General features: G+C 33.7%; 3 protein-coding genes across 9 annotated transcripts in view; 2 read left to right on the top strand and 1 right to left on the bottom strand.

Annotated features, from left to right (window-relative positions):
- Nucleotides 1-374: 374 nt before the first annotated feature.
- On the bottom strand, nucleotides 375-8,333 carry LOC106751699. Of its 7 annotated transcripts, XR_001375087.1 has the most exons (9): nucleotides 8,004-8,333; nucleotides 5,911-6,795; nucleotides 5,425-5,662; nucleotides 3,624-3,748; nucleotides 2,972-3,253; nucleotides 2,201-2,326; nucleotides 1,978-2,054; nucleotides 1,807-1,893; nucleotides 880-1,039 (listed from the first exon to the last, which is right to left on the bottom strand). XR_001375087.1 is itself a non-coding variant. In XM_014632718.1 (8 exons), the coding sequence occupies exons 3-8, from the start codon at nucleotides 6,357-6,359 to the stop codon at nucleotides 656-658; spliced, it is 1,392 nt and encodes a 463-aa protein (XP_014488204.1). In that variant the 5' UTR covers nucleotides 6,360-7,578; nucleotides 7,652-7,885; nucleotides 8,004-8,333; the 3' UTR covers nucleotides 375-655. The 7 variants fall into 7 exon arrangements, 6 of the variants coding, with proteins under 6 accessions (XP_014488204.1, XP_014488205.1, XP_014488203.1 ...); XM_014632718.1 differs by lacking the exons at nucleotides 880-1,039; nucleotides 1,807-1,893; nucleotides 1,978-2,054 and adding exons at nucleotides 375-827; nucleotides 7,652-7,885 and having other exon boundaries at nucleotides 5,911-7,578; XM_014632719.1 differs by lacking the exons at nucleotides 880-1,039; nucleotides 1,807-1,893; nucleotides 1,978-2,054 and adding exons at nucleotides 375-827; nucleotides 7,416-7,578.
- Nucleotides 8,334-11,966: 3,633 nt separating this feature from the next.
- Nucleotides 11,967-17,707, top strand: LOC106751692 (mitogen-activated protein kinase 14B-like). The gene is made up of 10 exons (XM_014632703.1): nucleotides 11,967-12,263; nucleotides 12,860-12,989; nucleotides 13,067-13,125; nucleotides 15,025-15,166; nucleotides 15,247-15,409; nucleotides 15,609-15,680; nucleotides 16,083-16,162; nucleotides 16,365-16,443; nucleotides 16,554-16,727; nucleotides 16,799-17,707. The coding sequence occupies exons 1-10, from the start codon at nucleotides 12,160-12,162 to the stop codon at nucleotides 16,876-16,878; spliced, it is 1,083 nt and encodes a 360-aa protein (XP_014488189.1). The 5' UTR covers nucleotides 11,967-12,159; the 3' UTR covers nucleotides 16,879-17,707.
- Nucleotides 17,708-19,610: 1,903 nt separating this feature from the next.
- The window catches only part of LOC106751675 (uncharacterized protein DDB_G0284459-like), an 8,008-nt gene continuing 3,609 nt past the window's right edge, over nucleotides 19,611-24,009 (top strand). The window contains exons 1-3 of the mRNA XM_014632669.1: nucleotides 19,611-19,712; nucleotides 20,280-20,647; nucleotides 21,123-21,310. Of these exons, the coding sequence (XP_014488155.1) occupies nucleotides 20,313-20,647; nucleotides 21,123-21,310 (523 nt within the window). The 5' untranslated portion in view covers nucleotides 19,611-19,712; nucleotides 20,280-20,312. The remainder of the gene's footprint in view (nucleotides 19,713-20,279; nucleotides 20,648-21,122; nucleotides 21,311-24,009) is intronic.

Here is a 24,009-nt window from a genome sequence, read left to right as displayed (position 1 = left end):
AGAGATATTTGACGGAACTTTTTGTCATCACTGTATGTGTACATATAAACACATATGAGGTTGCAATAATAATATTAAATCTTATATTTGTGCAATTAAAAGTCATGTTTGTACAATTTCATGTGTTTAGATATATATGAGAATATCATGTGAAACAGATATATTATTGAAATAGTCTAAATCTTTATTGGTCATTTTTAGATTTTCAAAAAATCTGGAACATCGTCTAAAATAACAAATTTTTAACATTAATAAGAAGAAAGTTATATTTTTATGTATGATGTTACGTTTAACATATATATTTTTATTTACATATAAATACTACTTTTATGTTATATAGATATAAAACATTTTTATAATGTAATATAAAATATATAACTAATATAATTTCTACTACATACAGCATATTTTGTGTGTACTTTATGTTTTTCCTTCCTTATAAATTTATGATCGCAATTAAGCATTGTTTTAATGGTAAAACAGGAATGAAAAGTACGATGATAACTTAGATAGATGGTCGTGTTTGGTATTGTATTTTATTGGACACCGAAAACATTGCGAAACTTATCGGAAAAGAAATGCCGCAACTTTCATATTATGTCGACTATACACGACTTGTCACGCCGCATTACTTCCTACCACTCGTCGGAGGGAATTAATTAGTAGCGGCCGAGGACTGGCATCTGCAAACGCAACAAGAAGGAAAGAGGAACCAATCCATGAATATACCTTTACAATCATTATCTGGATCGTACGCAAGCAATCTGTGCCACTTGTATTTCTGCTCGCATCCACAGTCCATTCTGCAACGGTTTGTTTGTGTATTTCTGTGAAAAATATGACCTATGAAACATATATATATATATTGCAAATCTTTATAATAATCTATTAAATATATTTTTTTATCGCGCTCAAGACAAACGTTGGAATAGCGCAAAAGGGAGAAGTCATTGTGAACGTTTACTCACGAGTATTGAACTATGTACATACTGGAAGGTGCACGCCTTTGTCTCCGAGCGAAATTATGTTCGAAGAAGAGCTACGTGAGAGAGATATGAATGAATAAGTATCATAAACCGGTATTCATAGTCAGATCTTATATTTAAGATCGTCTTAAGTTTATTTTCAGATGTTTCATAGCTAATAAAATGAACCATACAGCATCTGAAAATGAATTTAAAACGGTCTTACATATAAGATCCGACTATGAATACCGGCCTTAGTTAGGTCTTATATTTAAAACAGTCTTGATCTTCATCTTAAGGTGCTTCGTAGTCAATTGAATGAGCCGTACAGCATCCGAAGATGAACTTGAGACGGCCTTATATTTAGGATCCGACTATGAATACCAACCATAGACCGGCCGAGCATTAAAATTATTTCACATGAAAAAGTCATCATATTATATATAATTTTATTGTATATTATTCTGTTTTATTATGTGTTAATACTATATTTTATTAAATTATATCATATTAAATTTTTTATATTATATTAAAATTAGCTTTAAAAACATGTAAAGTACAAAAGAGATCTTAATTATTGATTTATAAAAATATAGTAGTCGGCAATTTGGATCGTTGAGGATCTAAACGCGTGTTCCAATTATTCATATTGGAAGACAAACAATTGGATATTAATATCTTCACACACATACATATCATCCCGTTATAACTAAATTTGTTTAGGAGAAGATGCCGAATCCCGCTGTTTATCATTTATTTTAGAATTTACAATCAAAGATTGGACGAACTCAAGACCAAAATTGCCGACGGAGGGTTCTTATGATAAGTCTATGACAAGTACCGAGTTATCCTCGTCTAAGTACATATCATGCGATCACATGGTTCTGTGTACTACTCATTCTGATAATATTGACCTCTCAACCATTATCTGCAACACAGAAATCTTATTTCTTCAAAGGATGATAGAATGGTGCTTTCAGCACGAAAGCATCCGAAATAATTTAACTTATACCGGCTTTTATACTACACTGCAGATTTAAATATGCCCATGTTAGGAAACGAATGTTTTCAGCCATGATAATTTGACCTCTGAAAAGAGACAACATGGTACGAATTCAACTATCTCTGTCTAAATCGGCCACCACTCCGTGGTGGAGATACGTCCGTGCGCCTTTCAGCATGTATATAGACTTCAGTCGCTTGCAAATTCCACACATAATAATAGTTTCACTCACGTGCAGACTTCCTGATGTATAGCTTGCTCAAAATGTTGAGTATTCACAATGGCATGAACCTTTCCAGCGCTGTTATTCGCCCAAAAGGGGGTCACAATATCAATTTTAGACTCGCACGCGTCAATTCTGAAAAGTATTTTTTTCTCATAAGATATATATATATAATGCATCCAATTAAGTTATCACATGCATTTTATGTGTCAAAGGGATAATGCATTCATTTTTCTTTCACGGTGGCGAGGTCATATGAGAGATGATACACACGTTCCTTTGTGATAGTAAAATCGTACTACTAGTAGAACGGGTTTGAAAAGGGAGGAAAAGGTGGAAGCTACTAGAGAAACATCCTCAAAAGGGAATTTGCAAAATCGAGGCTCCAGCCTTGATTAAAGAGGAAATGGATAATATCGTGTTCGAAGAGATGAGGAAGAGAGATAAGTATTTCGTAGTGGGTCAGAATGTCTGCGGATCTGGCTTGTCCGCCATGAGGTACAGCGATTTCGATGATTTTGAACGAAAAAGAGAGGAAGGAATGGAGTGGGAATCAGCGCAAGAGGTTTTACAAATGATAACCAACAGTGGCAATCAACAGGTTTGGAAGGCCGACATTGGTTTGTCTGCTTCTCGTATTAATGCCGAGTATATAACATTCGCGAGCGAAGCTCGATCATTCTATTATTTCGAATTATTTTGTCGAGTAAGCAATCAATTAATTACTAAATAATTAAGTAATTAATTTAACTATCTAACCCGATATTTTTCAATTCTCACCTGCCATCATCTGAGTCCAGTTTTTCAGGAACCTGTCTTGTTTTTCTACTCTTACTAACATATTTCTCGTCAATTTTGCTTTCCACTTGTAACTCGTCATTTTGATCTCTGGGCCCGCCGTCCGGAATATCGTGCTTCCGCATTTCTTCACTTTTTCTTCGTGTTCTAGTGCGATGTCCAGGTTTGCTCGTACTCGATCCATATCCCGGATTTATCTCAAAGTTGCCATACATCCTTTTCATCAATGCCTTATTTTCATCGATGAAACGCTCTATTCGTTCTCTACAACAATCGATCGAATTAAATTCTAATCCAATTATGCTGCGTTATCCTTTAGAAAAATTTAACACTGAGAATTATTAGAGAATTTATAATGATTAAATACTGGCAATATTTCAGTAATTACGAATTATTGACAACAATATTTTAACTATTTAAAATAAGTAATTAGGAGTAATAAATTTCTATAAGGGACCTAAAACATTTCATTTTTCTCTCGCAGGCACGCATGCAATTTCTACCTAGTACAGCCATTTTTCATAATTAATAATATTTCCGTAATTAATAATTAAGTAAATATAAGCAAATCTTTAGTTTATCCAATAATACTTTATTGTTTTACAAAGTAACGAATAAAATAATTTATACTTACATCGGATATGTATTTCCCGCAGTTGGACAAAATAATTGATGATATCTTTTGATACATGGTGTACCTCGTATTAAGTCACCCTTCAGTTCGATACCTAATGCTACCGAAAGCGCAGTCCAAAGTATCTACGAATCAATGTGTTCATCATTAAAACGTGGTAGTTGTAAAAACGATTGATTTCGAGTAGCCATGAAAACAACTGATTTTGAGTAGCTCTCTAATTACTAAAATATTTACATTGCTCGTTTTATTTTGAAAGGTAGATTCTCCTCCGATTTTGTCTTAGGTGGTCGGACCCTTCTACTTTACGAGATATTTCACATTTTATATTAAAAAGTACCATGGCAAATTTTAAAATATCTCAGAAAATTTTTAGTCAAAACAAGTTTTATTATAGTATTCTGAAAACGTCTCAATATATAAGAATATGCAATAAAAAATAGGCAGTCACGTTTAAAAAATTTAACTTGACCTTGTCCTGACCTCGGCGACGCCATCCAAGGTCAAACTGATAAGATCAGTAAATAGATCTTTTTAAACTCTACAACCTTTACCTGAAATATTTTTTCTGTAAAACTTACATTTTTCAAGATATTTTTGTGATTTCCATACTTTTTCCTGATATGATTATACGTGTATATATATTTTATATGATTATACGTGTATATATATATATATATATATATATATAATACAAACGTAATAAAGTATATAGCTGTGTTATGTAACGTAGTAGTTCATTTACGAAGCGAAAGTCGATATTGTTTAATTAAAAACCGCCTTCCTACACTCGTATTTCCGTTCAATTTCCAGTTAGCATTCAGTAGGCGTCATTCAATAACGTACGTAATATGAGAGAATCCCGATGGTAATTGCGCCGAGGTGTGTATTGCCCACAAGAAGTGAATCACTCCGTATAGTCTAAGCACACGAATTATAAAGAGACAAACATGAAATGTACGTAGAAGACATTCATTGAATAACTTCGCTGTTATTTCCAGGTGTTTTACGAAAAATAAAAGAAAAGCAAGTAATAGCGAATGAAGAATGTTAAAAAGACACTTCTCAAATATCATAATACAGAAAAGAGAAAAAGAAAATGTTCTAGGGTCCTTCACGGTGTCCCTCAAGGTCACATGAAAGTCATATCAATATAATTACCGTGTAATAGACCAATTCATTTCCTAAAATTTGTGTATTTAACATTTGAAGGTGAAACGATTTAATTAAACGTATCTCTCTCTTATACGCGTTTTAGTGGAAAAATTATCATTGCTTCGGATATAACGATGATATAATTAGTTTTGAAGTTGTTATCTCGATATTGTTATAATGATTGACCTGAAAAGTAATGTCGTTTACTTCTATTTTGCCCGTTTTGTGCTCTGCACTGAAAGAGCGAGACAGCAAGGTACATTTAAAAGACGCGTTGAACCAAGATGGGAATAATGCGAGAAGTAAAAGGGACGCGAGATGTTGGAACAGGTGTAACCAGCGTTTGCAACTACCTGATGATACATTCGCGGTGGTAGATTCTAGCGAAGATATTCTCGGGGTCACGGGTGCTGCGCGGGAAATGTCACGCGTTGCTATAGACTTTGAAAGTTTCTGTAACCATGGTCATATTTGTCAATTATCTCTAGCACTATCCTCGAATTCGCGCTATCAATAGGAGCTTCTCTCTCACACTCTCTCACACTCGGCTTTGACATTCTACGCATTCATCTATTTTTACACATGTTATTATCGTATTCAAAGAGTAGATAAAGAAGAAAGAATGAAAACTAAATGCTCAACTCACCGGTATTTGTACGAATGTGCCGTTATTTAGCTGGGGATACGAGTACAACGGTACAACAGGAACAGAACCATTTTTGAGGAAAATTGGACCTTGAATGGGTGTAACATGCGCGTTTACCGGTATATCCTGATCCTCATCGTCGTAATAATCGTCAAAATCATCGTCATAATCCAACACAGCGTGGACCGAAGTTTTAGTACCTGGACCAATGGAGCTCCCGCCGTTAATTCTCGTGTAACTTCGAACAAATTAAAAAAAAGTACAGAAAGATATATTCGCATACAATCATCATTTCTCGCACAAGTTTCGTGTATTAATTCATCATTGATACGAGTACATGATAAAGTTAACGTCAATGTCAGATTTTACCAATGATAAAATTTCAACACTCAAGACCTTTATTACGAGCATTTATAAATAACTGCATTGTAAGTAAAAGAGAGAGGGAAAGAAAAAGTATATGTGCGCGTGCGTGTGTGGGTTTACCCATTAGGTCTCTCCGGATAATTTTCTTGATCTTGTGCCCGAGTTTTGACCGGTTCCGACGAATGACTCGACTGTTGTTGGAACAACGAGGGAGGTGGTCTCATTTGTTGATGTTGTTGTTGTTGCTGTCTCGGCTGTGTCCTCTTAAAGTCTTGATTATAAACGGCATAACGAGTATCTTGCGTCGGCGAAGAAGACGAGTGCTTCGCATAAATCTCTCGATTCTTTTGTTGAGTGGACTGACGTCGTTGCTGACGCTGACGATGCTTGGTTGGAGACACGTAAGGTTCGTTGTGAAAATCTTCTTGTTCATTAAAAGTCGGCACAGCTCCCGAGAAAGCGTTCAAACGGAGATTGTTAGCCGCCGTATGCCCAGCTCCCGATCCAGTGTAAAGGAACGGAGCCATTGTCGCCGATTGATAGGGCAAAGTGAAATTCACTAACGACATTTCGGACTAATTATAGTTGCATTAATAAGTTAAATCTATCTATTCGATCCTTTTTTTTTATGAGAATAACGAAAGACTGTATCAATTTTGGTGATTGTTAACTCGATACGGCGTTTGCGTCGCAGAAATCATAGTCGAATCATTAGCGATCTTCGAATTACAACTTGCAAAGATCACATTATCTCACGAAGGGACACCGAGATTGCACCGAGCAGAAACACTCCCTCCCCTCCCCTCTCATCGCTATCATATTGAGCGGTTAGGCCTAATTATTTGCCGTCTCGGGGAATTATTTTACAAGTAGCGCAGCTCAGCGCACGCTTGTGCTTCCTCCTCTTCAAGATTGTCGACGGTTACACGGTTAAACCGCGGTAACCGCAAGCGATCGCCTAACCTTTTTCACTCACGTTTTCGTCTCGTTGCGACGAAATTAAAACTGAAACAGGAGAAAAATCCACAGCAATCGTTAATGACCGAAGATCAAGATTAGTGATTTCGGACAGCCGAAGTATTTCGGGTATATTATCGGGATACCCGGATCTTTCAAGTATTACTCAAGTATTCCCGAGTATACGGTTAATATCAGATGTTACTCGATCATTGAATTATCTAACGATAACATATAAACGAACGAATGCTTGGCAGACTCGTAAGTATCTGATTGCCCGGGTAATACTCGCGAGCACGGATACCCAAGTATATAAATGTGCGGATTATATTGACAGCACTAATCAAGTTTATCTTCAGATGTTCATTTTATTGGCTATGGAATATCTGAGGATAAACTTAAGACGGTCTTAAATATATAAGATCATGAATACCGGCCTAAGGAAACTGCATACATTTCTACCTATTCGTATTTTTATTCGTCGAGTCATCTGATCGTAAAAATACTCTGCGTTCTCGATCAAATAATGTCAAACATGCACGTTGATGTACGTGATCGATGCGTGAAAGGCGCGAGGATTTATGAACAGAATGAACAATTACTAACTAAAGTATTTCTATCTTACCTGATTATATTGAAGCGAGAAAAGATATTGAAACCATACGTACCGTTGACATTCGTTCGCGAACAAAATGATTACACGCGCGAACGAAGCGAGGATCGAATCGCGCCAAGCCAACCAAATTTCTTTGGAAAGTCGAACGAGTTTGACCCGTCACTTTCGCCCACTGGATTACTGTTTCCAAGTTGAATATGCAAAACGTGTTTTCACTAAAGGTAAAAGCAGAACCGTCTATTCTATTTGCCATCTTGTCGAAACACTCTCTATTTTTCACAAATGTACCTGAGATTACGTAAAACGAAAATTCCCACGATAATTTCGATATTTTGTCGAAAAAGTGCGCGAGCAGGACTCATTAGCACAATAACGCTAATTGTAGACCGAAGAACTCACGAGATATATGATAATCGTCCTGCGATTGTTTAATCAATCGCAAATCGAATTATGGTTCTGCTACGTAAATTACACGTGCATGGTTAAATGGTTTTTTATTTTACGTGACAGAAACAATTAGTCCTGCAGACAAATATTGTGAAAAAAATTACGATCTGACTCATTTTACGAACAATATATATATAAAATAAGTTTTAAACATATGTGATTCATACATATAAACGACGTAACATAATCTTACCTGATATCAATTTGCAATATTTGCTCGGACACCTTCACTGGCAGTAACTCGAACACAGAGACAAACGATATAGCGCGGAATATATGAAAAAGTTAGCTCAAGTCGTCGGACACTTTCACTTTCACTCAGTGATCCGAAGAATCGAATGTGTGCGATTCGGAATGTCGTAATTTGGATTATTATATATGAAAAATAATCGGTAAACGTTGCGAGAAAACACACAAAAGCGTACAAGGATTAATGCAGCGCGATAGTGCCGCACACATACCGTCGTTGGCGGACGACGACTAAAGGAGAAGGCTTTTAACCAGCTGTACGGAACGAGAATAAAGAGAAGTGTCTCTGGATCATGAGTAGCGCAGCCTGCTGCTTCTCTTACTTTTACGTCTATCCCTCCCCAGCTGTTCCGATACTCCCTACCTTCATCGTATTTTCGATTCTTCATTACAAGGGATTGTAATAATTATCGGTGTTCCTTATTTTCCATTTATGAAACAATCGTTTCTAGTGAAATTGAGATTTATCAGCTAAATTATTAATTATATTAATTTAGCTGATTTATTATTACGAGACAGATATTCTATTCAAGTTGATCGAATTGATCACAGTCACGTTGAAGAGTGAATAAAGTTAAGTTAGAAAATGAGGAAGGTTGGCTGAATTGAATACTGCTTCGTTATACTTATAAATTCAGAATTTCCATCATTGTGGATGCCACAATATATTAATTAATTAATTTAGAAAGATTGAGAATAAGCGCGAAAAGAAATATGTCGCTTCTGGAAATATATTCTGATATACAATATATAGCTAGGTATTGGCTTCGCGTGAACTGAAATGAAAGGAGGGAGTGTGTCACAGGACTCCAAGAAGGAAACGAGGAGAACGAGGAGAACGTTTTAGAGAGAGAGAGAGAGGTAAATAATTATATGAAGAGGAGGCGAAAAACGTACGACTTTTTATTCCTAATATGTTTATATTTAAATAGTTAAGAAACAAAAATCGCTCGATTATAAAATTGATGATTGCTCTCTCAAATTCAGATTAATATATTTGTCGCATATCNTATCTCTTTTTCCCCCCCCCCCCCCTTTCACGCGCTCTAAGATTCGATGAAGAGATTAAATTTAATTCGATGAAGAAATACAATGATGAAAATAAATAAATAATAAACGGGAAAAAAATAAATAAATGGGAGAAAAATCTGTCATTATCGAAAAACTTCGACGATAAGAAAGGAATAATTGTAAATTAACGTATAAACGTAAGATCCGAATATAAATACGATGCAAGTCTCACTTGCTTCCGGGGCAGACTCAACGTTTCTCAGTAAGGCAAGACCGCGTGCGTCATTCGACGCGATAAATGTAGATGAGTGTAGGAAATGTAGAAAAAGACGTAACACTATAAATCGGACTGCCTCTATTTAAAATTACACGACAAATGATCTTCTGTCAATTTGTCTCTATCATGTGCAATCGCGTGATAACTCTATTGTATCGGCACTCCTGTAAGAAACATTGCGACATTATTCGCGCTAAACGCAATAATAGCGTTGATATTGATGATAATGATATTCGAGAAATAATTTCTACCCTCTCACTTTTCCACTACATGTACAACTCAATTCGATTGAAATTCTATAAAAAGAACTCACCGGAAAATATCGTAGACGTGCAGAACGTGCAGCAACGTGAAAAGTAAATGTAGGATCATAAGTCGATGTTAACGACTAACATATATGTTGGCAAAGTTGAAAAAGAAAGAGCTGAGAAAGGAGAGAGGAGGGGATCGAATACCTGGCGTGCATAAACCCGTGATAGGTTTATCCGTTAGAGTTCATTGTTACACAATCAACAATGAACCACGTGCGAACCACGCTGGAAGGCGACACCTTTCCTTACCCTTGAGAGAAAGAAGCTTCCTGTTGGTGAACGAATAACGGCTCTCTTCTTGTGTATGTAATGTAGTTGGATGTAACGCAGTCGATTAATCCTGAATTCATACGTACACTCGTATGTTACTTCTATACTGATCCAACATTTCCGCTTGAATGTCAGACATATGAATCCAAGAGAATTCGTAAGCTGATTGAATTCTACAATAACACGCAAACTGTATAATAGAATAATTTCGATAATTTGGACCATTTCGATAATTTCAATAATTTTTTTAATAACGAAACTAGTTTCTTGCTCTCTTTATCTATAGGCTTGAACGAGACGACAAATTTAACGCTATACATATATGTCGTATCAGTTATACTTGTTATTTTACTTATATCCCGTAGAATTGAGTAAGAGGTACGCCGTGTACAATCGAAACCATTAGACGGGAAAAATAGCTCGAGCACGTGACACATACATTACACGAGCTCTCAAGTTTCGCAATTCGCGCGACAATCCCATGATTCATGCATGATTATGCACGCGTAACGGTCGCGATCGATTCGCTGTTATCGCGCGTACATATAGACCGCTTGTTCTCTCACTATTAACCAATACGACGAATCGTATTAGCTAAGATGTAAGTAAGTATAGTTGTCACGGACAATAGACTCTCGAACGATCTCTAAACGCGATTGTCCCGACGAAAAAGAGAACAATCGCGCGCGTCTTATTTCCGCCAAGGATTTTAAACCCAGTTAAGAAATAAAATGGAATTCGAAGGCGACGGGTCTCGTAAGGTGCCAACGCCCACATATTTGAAATGTCGTTCCAGCTATCGATCATAATACGCGTCAATGACATTTGCGCAATAGCGTTGCTGTGTTCCCTCTTACGTTCAATTTTAGACTGTTCTAGTTACGTTTCTTTTGTTTATCATTTTTCAACAGATCAGGAAATTTGTGCTTCAACGTCACGTCGTGTTCTTTTTGTCTCGCAGGTGTTTTGGCTAACTTCAGATTAATTATATAATGCTTATAATAATTGCAGCAAATACTTTTCTCTTTAAAGGAGCGTATTTTATTCTTTCAGTCGTGTCTCCATAAAACTATTGTTTTTAATTACAAAATGTTTACATTTTTAACGTATATGGTTATTGAATTTTCATATTTTTTATATATTTTCTTATCTAAAGTTAAATTACACACATACACAGATCGCAAACTCTTTATTCACAAAAATACAAATTGCCAAAGTAACCCTCAGTAGCTATGGTCGTCTAGTGTCAGGACTCTACGGTGTGGTCGTAATAACCCAGGTTTGAATCCTGGTCATGACAAGTGTCGAGGTAATATTGTCCCGGTGAAGGTATCTTTTTTGTTTTTTACATGTAAGTTATTAATTATACAATTATTTATAATTGCATAATTAAATTTATTTTCGTCTTGTTTTTATTTCAATTATCTTACGTAACTTTAATACTTCGTAGCCAATGAAATACATGAAATGTATGTAGAAAAGGATGTTTTGTGTCCTTGCGTTCTCTCTCGTTCGCGTATAGCACACACACACATATAGACTGTTCTTTTTAGCTGAATAAGTGAAGTAAGAAAACATATACTTGTCTCACTTCAACTTATTGCACCAGTCCAGCAGTGCAACTAAAAAGAACAGGCCGATAGACCACATGAGCGAAAGAGAACGCAAGAACACAAAGCAGAGTCTATCCTTTTCTATGTGCACGACCCTCATTCCTCAAATAAAAGCAAACGCTCGGTCTAGATATATTTACAGAATATACATATAACTAGTATGGACAGTCATTGGTCTAGTTTCCATTGAAACCTTCAACCAGATTCTACTTCGCACTAAACGCGATGTAGAACCGAACTTAAGCCGATGGAAACGCGATTAATCTTTTTCACTACTACTTTACTTCCAATCGAAACACCATACTACATTCACTCCGCATCAAAGTAGAACCGGACTAAAGGCTTCAGTGGAAACTAGACCGTTGGGAGAGAGAGAGAGAGAGAGATAATACGTGTGTATGTTGTGTATGTGTTTATATATATATATATATATATACGCAACGGCGACTGGTACAGTGGGCAGCTAATTTGGAGATGAAGTACTATGTTCGGTAGTCAGTGAGGTGGCGACTTGAAAAGACATTATTAGAACGCACTTAAAATCGTTATTGTAGTTATCGAATACAGCGAGTGGAAATTAAAGCAAATTATTATTGTTGTTGTTTCGCGTAAAAGATCATGTCACAATTTCACAAGATAGAGATCAACAGAACAGAATGGGAGGTACCAGAACGTTATCAAATGCTTACACCCGTAGGTTCGGGTGCTTACGGTCAGGTCTGGTAAGTGACGCGACACGACAGGAGCAGCAACATATTAGCAGTAGGCATCTTATTCTGCTTTAATTGTATCTTCTATTTGACGGACATATCGTGCGCCGTTCAACACAAGACAGATAGTTATTGTTACTTATTCTCAGCTTTGAAATAAATATCTTGCTTTAAGTATATATAATTGATACAAATATACATTATATATACATATATTCAAGCTTTGAGGAATGAAGAAGAGATACAGAGAAATAGAAATATAAGACATTATTAAAATCAACAAATATATTACAATAATATTGTTTTAATCAGTAACGCATAGTGTTAGGTTGTTTTTGCTATACTTTATATAAAGTAAAATATATATTTTAGTTTAAGGACAAATAAAACAAAATAAAGTGTAGAAAGTACCATTGAGGTAAATAGATCATTATAGATTAGTATAATTAGTAACATGATACCTCAATTAATAATAAATCATAATAATACTGAAGTGCATTAAGAATTAATTTACTTATAACATTCGTATAAACTATTTAATCGAAATGTTGGCGAAAAATATGATTATAATTCTCATTTTCTAGAAATAAATATATTCTTAATTTTAGTTCTGCTGTCGACACGACTACTGGGCAAAAAGTGGCAATTAAAAAATTAGCTAGGCCATTTCAGTCAGCTGTTCATGCAAAACGTACATATAGGGAACTTCGTATGTTGAAACATATGAATCATGAGAACGTGAGTAAACATAATTCATATAGAGATGCATTTTATGTTCTTCATTTATTAAGAAAAGTTATATTAACTTCTCATAGGTGATAGGATTATTAGATGTCTTTCATCCTTCTACATCTTTAGAGGATTTTCAAAATGTGTAAGTACTGATATATAATTTTGTCTTGCATATTATAATTTTATTATATATATATGTGTATANATATATATATATATATATATATATATATATATATATATATGTATATACAGAGTGAGGGAAAAATACCGGAACCTCGAAATATCTCGAAACATACAAGTTTTATAGAAAACAAGTTTTTATAGAAAACTGTTTCATAAAAGTTGTAGGGTTTAAAAAGATTTATTTACTGATCTTATCAGTTTGACCTTGAGTGTTGTCGCCAAAATCAGGACAGGTTAAATTTTTGAAATGGAACCTTCTATTTTTATTGCATATTCTTATAGCCTTCCTTTAGACCTTTGCAAAATACTACAATTTTATCCATCAAAACCATAGCATAATTATTCGAAATATATCCCTTCCGAAGAAATACAATCTTTACAACGGTCGTATAGCTTTCGTAAAATCTTCCTTTGAGGTGGCCTCAGTCAAAGCCTTCTGAATGTCCAAAATAGTGTCGAAACTACTTTCCCTTCAGCTTAATTTTTAGTTTTGGGAACAACAAATAGTCACATGGTGCCAAATCTGGAGAATATGGGGAATGATCAAGGACTAGGACCAATTTGGAAGCGAGAAATTTACGCACGGCGATGCACTCGTGAACCGGAGCATTGTCATGCAGAAGCGACCAACTGCCTTGCGTTCGATATTGAGGACGAATCCGACCAATTCTTGCCAGCAAATGAATTTGTCTCTAAAACAAATTTTTTTGTCTAACCAATTTTTTTGCATCGCCTTAAAATGATGTAAATTTTTGGTAAAAATCAATACCTCTACTTTGACAGGCCGCTATTTTGTTATTTTCACACTTTGAGCCAGTTTTGGTGGTTCAGTACCAAAAACAAGATTTAACGAATAAAATGAACTTTGGTTTTTTGATTTCAGGCTCGAACGGAGCTTCGCGAGCGTGGCATAGCAGACTGCGAACTGGTCTGCTATGCCAGAGGTTCGTTTCCCAGCAGAGCCAAACATTTTCATACGCTCGTCTTGTCTTCTCTCGGAAGGCAATGGCAAACCACCCAGAATATCTTTGTCAAGAAAACCTCTCTATTAAAATTGCAATTTAAAATCGGCGTTAATAAGCTGATCCGAATTAGATCTTATATGCCTGTGTATAATCAGCGTGCGCACCATAGGCATATGAGAGAGAGAGGTCACTACGCCTGGCCGCAGGCAATATGACTAAGAAGAGAAGAAGAACGGAAATGAGGCTAATCGCAAATTGACCATGTTACCGCGGATTATCATTGGTCGAACCATTGTAGCGAGAGAAGGACAAGCCCAATGTGGATGAAAAATTCTGATATATTGACAAAACATGTATCTTTTATGTGTAAAAAAATCAAATCGATTCAATGAATAGTTTTTCTTTAAAAAAAAATTCCTAAAAACATCTTATTTTTTCAGCTCCTAGACAGGACTCCCCCTTAATTGGCCGGACAATTACCGATCTTGCTTTCGTTGGCTGGATCATCCTTCGATCTTGCCTTAATTGGTTGGATCATCTTCCGATTTTTCTTTTAGCCTTTGTAGGACTAGATATCTTTTCGTAAAAAGCTCAATAATTTCGAAACAACTTATTTAAAGTGGATGAAATTACAGTGTTTTGAAAAGATCTGAAAAAGGATTGTAAGAATATGCAATAAAAAGTAGGGGTTTCCGTTACAAAAATTTAAGGTGACTTCGTCCTGACCTTAGCGACGCCACCCAAGGTCAAACTGATAAGATCAGTAAATAGATCTTTTTAAACCCTACAACTTTTATTTGAAACAGTTTTCTATAAAACTTGTATTTTTTCGGGATAGTTCGGAGTCCCGGTATTTTTTCCTCACCCTGTGTATGTATGTACATTTATAGGTACTTAGTCACACATCTAATGGGAGCTGATCTAAACAATATTGTAAGAACACAAAAACTTTCTGACGATCATGTACAATTTCTTGTTTATCAAATACTTCGTGGCTTGAAATATATCCATTCTGCTGGAATTATACATAGGGTATAAATATGTATATAATATATATATGCATGTTCGTAGAAACTATAGAGCGTGAAATCAATTTCCCATAAATTTCATAGGATCTGAAACCATCTAACATAGCTGTCAATGAGGATTGTGAGTTGAAAATATTGGACTTTGGCTTGGCCAGGCCCACGGAACATGAAATGACTGGCTATGTTGCCACTAGGTGGTACAGAGCACCCGAAATCATGCTTAATTGGATGCATTATAATCAGACAGGTTAGCAGTTACAATGAAAAAAGATTTAATGTAAAAGGTGTTACTAGCTATGATATATATATATATATATATATTATCTTATATGGTGGTCTAAAAATCTGTTACCATTTCAAAATATAACCGACTTTTGGACTATTCTGTATTAAATATAGCAATCATTATATAAAACACTACAGTAATACAGTCATATATATTTTAGTTGACATTTGGTCGGTAGGATGTATCATGGCAGAACTGTTAACTGGAAGGACATTATTTCCTGGAACAGATCGTATCCTTTGTTAACTTTTGATATTTTTTCACACATTCTTTTTTCATAAATCATAAAGTAGATATAAATGTATTTTATATTTTTAACAAAATGGTCATTAATTATATTTAGTAAATATTTTTTTTTCACCTATAATGTTAATAAGTATGCTTTTTCCTAAAGACCTACTGCCAAATGGTTGATATTTTATTATTATATTAAATATTTAAGGCTAATATATATCATGACATAATTAACATACTTTTGGAAAAGTTTTTACATCTTGCAACATTATAATTTGGAAGCTGTCTGTGAATTCACTGTGAATAAAATATGTGAGGGTGTGTGCGCGCGCGTAAAAATATTAATACAAAAGAATTAATATTTTTGAGAAGATATATAATAGAGCCTTAGCAAAAACAGATATACATCAACTAAACCTAATTATGGAAATTTTGGGGACTCCACGAGACGAGTTTATGAAAAAGATATCATCAGAGTCGGTAAGTTGTTTTCATGTTTTTTTTGGTAGTTTATATTTTATCATTTAAGTCAGGGATTTTATATATTATTTTGTTAACACATTTCGTTTAATTATACTGATAAGGTGAAATATACTCAGAATTTGTAAGATTTATTTAAATCATGCATAAGATATAGAATAACATATTTATATATTTTATTACAATGGAAATGTTATTACAGGCCAGGAATTATATTCAGAGTTTACCACCACTGAAGAAAAAGAATTTCAAAGATGTGTTTCGTGGAGCTAATCCTTTAGGTAAGTAAAAAAAATTTATTCAAGGGTCTGTGTGTGCGTATGTGTGTGTACGAGCGTATATATATCGTTTAGAATACATATATAAATAGTATAACTAAATTCTTATTTAGCTATTAATTTGTTGGAATTAATGTTGGAACTGGATGCTGAAAAGAGAATTACTGCAGAACAGGCTTTAGCGCATCCTTACCTGGTACAATATGCAGATCCAACTGATGAACCAATTTCTCTACCATATGACCAAAGTTTTGAAGATATGGATTTACCAGTGGAAAAGTGGAAAGGTAATGCATTCCTGCTCATTTCGTTTAATTCAAAGCTTCACATTTTGTTTAATATATATCCTTCCTTGTAGAACTCGTATATCATGAGGTTGTTAATTTTATTCCGCAACAGCCATCCACATTGCCTTCAGCTTTGGGAACAACTTCGTAAAAATATGTATAATGTGAGTGTAATATAGAATTAAGCACAATAAGATATAATATCAGCAAAAGATAGATAATCTTGAACGTTATAATATTCTATAATTGGTGGTATAATTAATGATATGGTCACACGAACGAAACGAAGAAGCAAATAAAAAATAGAGAAAATTAATATTAAAATTAATATTAATTTAACAAATCTCTGTTAAATTCCAGAAATTTAACATTTTTCTCATGCTCTTATAATTTTTAATAAGATTAATTATCAGGTAACCAAAAAAATTCCTGCGGTTTCTCATGATGGAAATTAAACATTTTAATACAGAAAAAAGTATACATCAAGTTAAAGCGTACCGATTGACTGACGCTTACCTGTGCCTTACGACGTATGTAAAACATTCAGTTTTGCAAACCACCAAAAAATAAAACAAGCCATTGCAGTAAATTCTACCGAAAACTGCACGGACTTTCTTGTTACTTCGATTTAAATCGATTAGATCGATTTAAAAAATTGACAATATCTTTTTGTGTTTAAAAAAGTCGACCTTCAAACGATCGCATATAATATATTATATGGCACATTGATTAGTACTTGGAATGTAATCTATTTTAAATGTAAATATTTATATTCGACATACACAATCTGTTTACATACTTTTATTGCTGCATGTATAACAACTAATCGACAGGCTGCCTCGACTGCTAAGAACGTATGTCATATTAGAGTAGGTTAATGTACAAACCTCAATAATAGTTATCGAAGTATGAGTAAATAAATAAAGGAGATACATATTCTTGTTAAAATATATAAAGATAAAAATTAAGTTACTACCAGATTTTGAAAAAAATATTAATTTCTAATTTTTATTTTTTTAATGTAGTTTTACAATTTCTATTTATTTGCTGATAGACGCGTTGTGAAACAAATATAATATTTCGCACAATGCTGATTTAAGGATGGAGGAAAATAAGTATTATTAAAGANAAATAGGATAGAGTAATTAATAAACTAAATTAATAAAATTAGTTACCTATTTAGTTTGCTGTATTTATTACCACTGAGAGGAATTCGAACAAGCACTAAAATGTTTGATACTTATAATAATAATGATTTGATTAATTTGAAATTTTTCTCGTTGAAGGTTATTCATTCTCGTTTTGTAACATTATAGAATTCGTACTTGGCTCATTATGGCCCTATCCTTTTTAATTTTGTATTTTCATTGAGCTTCTTCATTTACAATTATTATTAACTCTTCCATTTCTAATATAGTATTTTCCCTCGAAAGTAGACTTATACATAAACAAATTTAGTTTTATATGGATATGCGTAAGAATAGAATAAACTAAAAAATTTTGAGATCTACTTCTCATATAAAGTTATGTTTCTATTTATATCATCTGTTACGAAATATTTTGGATACTAACTATTGTGTACAAGAATATTGTATATATTTTATAAGCATATGTGTAGTATATTGTTATACAGGGTGTCGAAAAATAAGTGCAACTTGCATTCAGGTAGAATTATATAGTGAAATTGAACAGAAAAGTCCTTTACTATTTTACAAATACAAGCATGATAATTTTTTGAGATATTTGAAGAAGATTAGCTAATTACTTTGCGCGGTACGGTGGGACGAACTCTACGTCTTAAAAGATATGTCTTCAATTTGTTTCCTGATCTCCTAACAACGGCAAATATATGTCACGTATGGTGTCGGCTCGCGCTGTCTGCAATATTACTCCGCCTTTCACAATACTTACCATAGGGTAATGAACCAAGGCAAACTCTGTTTTACAGAGCTCATCTACTGCGTCGCGTACACGTAATTTGCCAATGCTTTAAGTTAATATCTCCAAAATTATTGTGATTGTTTTTGCAAAATGGTAGAGGACTTTTTTATTTAGTTTGACGAGCTTGCTCCATACACAAGCATTGCTACACTTAAGATTACAGATGTGTATATTCGAACTTATCTGTGCAGAAGGTGTAAAATATATATTTTTGTTGAAAAATCAATAAAACGTAAACTGTTTAATTGCATAAGTCTGGTTTATTACTTTTTCTAAAAAAAGGTGTACAAATTAGAAATCGTTTCATCGGAATCATCATCTATTTTAATCAATGTACTAATCAGATCAATGTAACTGTTTGAGAAAATCGATTTTTTGGCATTTTTACCGTATAATCTTAAACATATATCTCGAAAGTATTTGGATCCCGGAAATCCCGGAGAATTACTATATGCCACTTTGAAGCAAACGGTGCACAGAACAAAAATATATACATTGTATGCAGATAGATGAACTCAATATAAACAAATTTACAACCAGTTTTAATTTTTAAAGGGAATTGCAAAACATCTACCGATATTCTCTAGATATGATACAGATTATTTTAGTGTTGTACGTATAAATGGATATACAGGATAGGGAAAAAGTAGGGAGACGTATCTATAAATTTGTAGTGTCAGCGCATTTCGGGGCACATTTAAAAGGGTACGATCGAGCTGATAAATCGAGAACGCTATTAAAAACTCCCGCCAAGTGCAACGAGTTTACCTGAATCCATCCTGAAATTTCAGAGTGGAAAAATCTTTCTTTCGAGCTGCACTCAACTGAGTTTCCGAACGACATTACCGTCGTCATTTGAACATTTCCGAACAGCGCGAATCTCCACAGGTGCACCCGAGTGAAGTTACCGAACGCAGTTTTAATAACTGTTGCACGAAACTCTTATAAGATGGCCGCTCTCAGGTTTCTATCTGCCATGGCTAAGACCGACTCTATCTTCTCGCTGTTCGTTAATTCAGCGACTAGTTGGGAAACGGGTTTAAGGTCAGTAGGATATGTCAATGTTAAATATAATATATTAATTAAATAACTAAATATAATATGTGTATATAAATATAATATCAGTACATATATTTATATTAAATAACAAATAACGTGAAAGAAAATGCTATTAGAAATCGGAGAATGCAGCCGTCCAGACAGACGTATTTCGATGTTTTCTGCATCGTAACTGCATCGTAATGGCGTCATAAAGCATATATTAAATGTTTGCGTACTATGTTCAGCATTTTTGCTTATCTCAGTAAAGTCGTTAATTCCACAATGGAACTATAATTATATCGAAGCAGTTTTTACACAAAAGCAGTAATTATCTATGGCATTAAGAATTGGAACAATCCATATTAGGAATGTTATATATTATGTATATTATAAAATTAGGGGCTTTCCTATGATTTTTTCTGAATTGTACTAACAAATCAGACACAGAAATAATCCAAATTCTTTCGATCTCAATAAAAGCTGACTAATTTTCTATTGTCAGCAATTAATCATGCATGCAGAAAATGTTCTTCCTGCTAAGCAATTAAAGCCTGAATTGATATATTTCAGCAATATATTTCGCTTGGCTTTTCATTCCCATTGATGAATCCATCACTATCGACCAGTTTGCGCCGTGATGCGGAATCAAAATCTGCACGTAACGAAGATGACCGTTTAATTATGCGGTTGAGAAATGACGAGGAGATGCTAAGACGCAGGCGAAAATGGATGCGCCAACGAGAGCTGGAGAGAGAACACGAAATATTAAAAGAGCACATGATAAGGGACTATGAGAAAAAACGGGCAGAAGCTATGAAATTACGCAAGGAAGCGTCTTTGCGTCATCGAAGCAAGAGCAACAGTAAGTCACCGACGTATCGACATAGAGAAAAATCTACGTCGAGTGCTACTTCCAAGTCTGATACTATGTTCACAAAGTAAGTTACAAGCATATAAGTTATATTTGAGTATACCACTGAGACATTCTAAGTAATACCAATAGAACATCGATTTTTTTCTAAAAAGATAATCATTATATTTTATGTCAATTCTATCACACATACAGCTATTAAAAGCAAGATAAACCTTTGTAAAAAATTGTCCTAAAAATTCAGGTATTTACACAATTGTTTTAATAATCTCTAATATCTAGGATTACATTAACGTATTGATTAATTAGAAAGAATACTATTCTAGCCAATGTAAAATACAAGTAGTGATTTATAATGATGTAATCAGCAAGTGAGAAGTTTTTCTCTTCAACATGAAGGAAGAGAAAAAACATGAAAAAAATGCTTATATTATTTTTATATCATATACATTATATAGTTATTATTTTTTAGAATACATAGAGAGAGAATTAAAGATAGCGATTATAATAAATTTAATATATCACAACCATATTATCTTTAGATTAGATGAGTCCACAAGTGGGGCAGTACCTTTATTCGAGAGTCCTAAGGGCACACAGATTAGTACTAAAGAATTACGTCGAATTAAAGTTGATATTCGCAGGAATATTCCTGTGAAAGAGCCGGTTACTGAACACATACAACGGGATATAGTTAATCCCGAGGAAGTAATCGTCAAGAGAAGAGCGGGTAAAATATTCTATTTTTTTATATTTACGTATTTTTTATGCGAAAGTTGTATCACTGGATGACAATGTAATTTATTGTCATATAGTTATGCAATCTTCATGATATCGTGCGCACGTATGTGTGTGTGCGTGCGTGTAGCAACAAAAGGAATTTCGCTATAAATATAGATCTTATAATGTAGATTGATCGTTTTGTTCATTCACATATTCAAACTGGACGCGAGGCAGTGTCAGAAAAGGAAGAGAAACAGAAAAGAAACGCTAACAAACGAATCAAATGAGCACAAAAGAATATTGCAACCCTCTTGTTAACTATATTTTATTCTAACCCCTTGTGTTGGCATTTAATTGTTAACTCCTCTCGCGTGAATTTGGGGTTTTCTTAAGTTGACGCTTAAAAGAAACAAAAGCGTTATATTATATGCCTGATGCTCATTTTTACCAACGTCGATGATTGAAACGATCGAATGATTAAACTTTAATTTGAGTTTAATGAACAAAGATTTAAATTCAGGTTAAAGTCTAATCGATATTAGCAGAAATAGGTAGAAAACGTGCTACGATTTTGTCTCGTAAACGGTAAAACGTCTGGGAGATGTGATTCCAACGCAAAGGGTCGATATATTTATATCAGTGATGTCACATACACACAATATAACACGATATAGCACGACACGTGTTTTTCGAGATTTTGTTAACTCAAATAACAAAAAAAGGCAACAAAGAAGATGAAAGAAAATACATTATCATGAAGAATTACCGTTATCGTATTTAACTGGTTGGCAAAGTAGAATACCTGCATTTTCAAGATTGCAATCTCGTGAGTCACGCACTGAAAGATATGATTTACTCTGTGACTCTTTGCGATCGTTGGTTGTCTGACATATTCAACACGGAAGAAATCAGCGAGATACAAGATTTTATATTATCGTCGTCGTGGTAACCGCAATAACCACTATAACGACTGATATTTACGTCTTTTATTCAATCGGTAAAATAATATTATATTACAAAAATTACAAAAATTTTACCTGAGAATTTTAACGTTAAAAACATTAAAAAATCGGAAATTTATAAACGATATGAGACATAAATATTTAATAAAAAATAAAAAATATTTTATTGCTTCAAAAAATGAAAGATATACACGTGCAATATTATCTTTAATTATTTATTATAAATATATATTTTCTTTTTTATTTCTTTTTTTATAAGGATGTTATAACGCAATATGCGATATAAAAACTTTCCTAAGGGAAAAAAATATATATATGTACTATAATACATTTTTTATAATATATTTACAACTATCTGAATATTATATAAATATCAAATAATGAGAATACCTGAATTATATACAAATTGATATGATAATTGATGAAATATGATAATTTTAATATGAATCAAAATCAACTATATCAATGAATATTCGAAAATACTATATCAGAAGATACAGAAGATTTCGGTAGAAGAATTGAGTGACATTATGCAGATATTCACTCGCTTTCGTGTTATCCGTTGCAAGAATAAAACCGATCCCGCGATATTATTACTGCATTCTTACATGAATTTTCACAAATTATGTGGATTTCTTTATGGGTTTTTATTCTCCGAAATAGATTCACGTAAGTTCCTATGGATTTCCACGGAAATCTATCTGGAAATTCTCAACAGGATATATCCGTTCCATTTTGGGTACCTATTATGGAACTATTCGGAATCGATTCCGATTGGAATCCTTTAATTATTCTCCATAAAATACATGAGAAAATTTAGGGAATAATAAACACCCTGCATATCCATATTCAGGTAAGCATCTGCTATGGACGAGAATTTTGATATTTGAGTTTTCCGAATTTTACACAACATTGGAAAATATACAACATCGGAAGATGCAACATTAGGAATATAACAACGGTAAATACAACATCAGAGATGTAACGTTGGAAGATACAACTTTACAGATACAACGTTAAAGACACAACATTGATTGAAGATACAACGTCAAATATACAACGCCGGAATATACAACATCGAAAGATACCAAATCGAAGATGCATCATTAGAAAAACAACATGGAAGATACAACCTTGCACATAGAATGTAGAAGATAGCTTTGAAGATACATCATAATACAACATTGAAGATACAAAATTATATAAAACAAACGGATAATAAGAGCCAAATTGCAGGTTTAGTTTGCGCATATATTTATATTTACAATAAATTCTAGAAGCAGGTAATCTATTAATTAACCTTTAAGCATCGAAACGTTTTGACCATTTTTGTTTGAATATTTAAAAGTTCTCTAATAAGTCACTTTGTATAATTATAAACCTAATCTAACGAAATTATGCAAACTGCAATTAAGTTCTTATTGTCCATTTCTTTTATATGATTTTGATTTGAATCAAGGGACTTCGTAATCTTTTAACTGAAGATATAACATCGTAAATATAAAATTGAAGATACAACATCAAAAAATATAATATCAGAAAATACTGAATATTGAAAAATACAATACATTGAAAGTTACAACATCAGAAGATCTACTATGAAGATTAACATTAGAAGATTCATCTACTATGAAGATTAATATTAGAAGAAGATTCGTCTACTATGAAAAATCGGAACGAGTATAGTCCTCGCTAACCCTTTTATTCGAGCATGTATAGATTTCTTTTTACTTCTTTTGTATAA

The sequence above is a fragment of the Dinoponera quadriceps genome, unplaced genomic scaffold (assembly GCF_001313825.1).
Source record: "Dinoponera quadriceps isolate SergipeBrazil2010 unplaced genomic scaffold, ASM131382v1 scaffold115, whole genome shotgun sequence".
Classification (NCBI taxonomy): Eukaryota; Metazoa; Arthropoda; class Insecta; order Hymenoptera; family Formicidae; genus Dinoponera; species Dinoponera quadriceps.
This window is presented reverse-complemented; position numbering and strand designations above follow the sequence as displayed.

Coding starts and splice junctions, on each gene's coding strand:
- LOC106751692 (XM_014632703.1), top strand. CDS start 12,160: ATGTCACAATTTCACAAGATAGAGATCAACAGAACAGAATGGGAGGTA. Junction 12,264..12,859: donor GGTGCTTACGGTCAGGTCTG/GTAAGTGACGCG, acceptor TCTTAATTTTAG/TTCTGCTGTCGACACGACTA. Junction 13,126..15,024: donor TTAGAGGATTTTCAAAATGT/GTAAGTACTGAT, acceptor GTACATTTATAG/GTACTTAGTCACACATCTAA.
- LOC106751699 (XM_014632718.1), bottom strand. CDS start 6,359: ATGTCGTTAGTGAATTTCACTTTGCCCTATCAATCGGCGACAATGGCT. Junction 5,663..5,910: donor TATCCGGAGAGACCTAATGG/GTAAACCCACAC, acceptor ATTTGTTCGAAG/TTACACGAGAATTAACGGCG. Junction 2,327..2,971: donor CTGGACTCAGATGATGGCAG/GTGAGAATTGAA, acceptor AATACTTTTCAG/AATTGACGCGTGCGAGTCTA.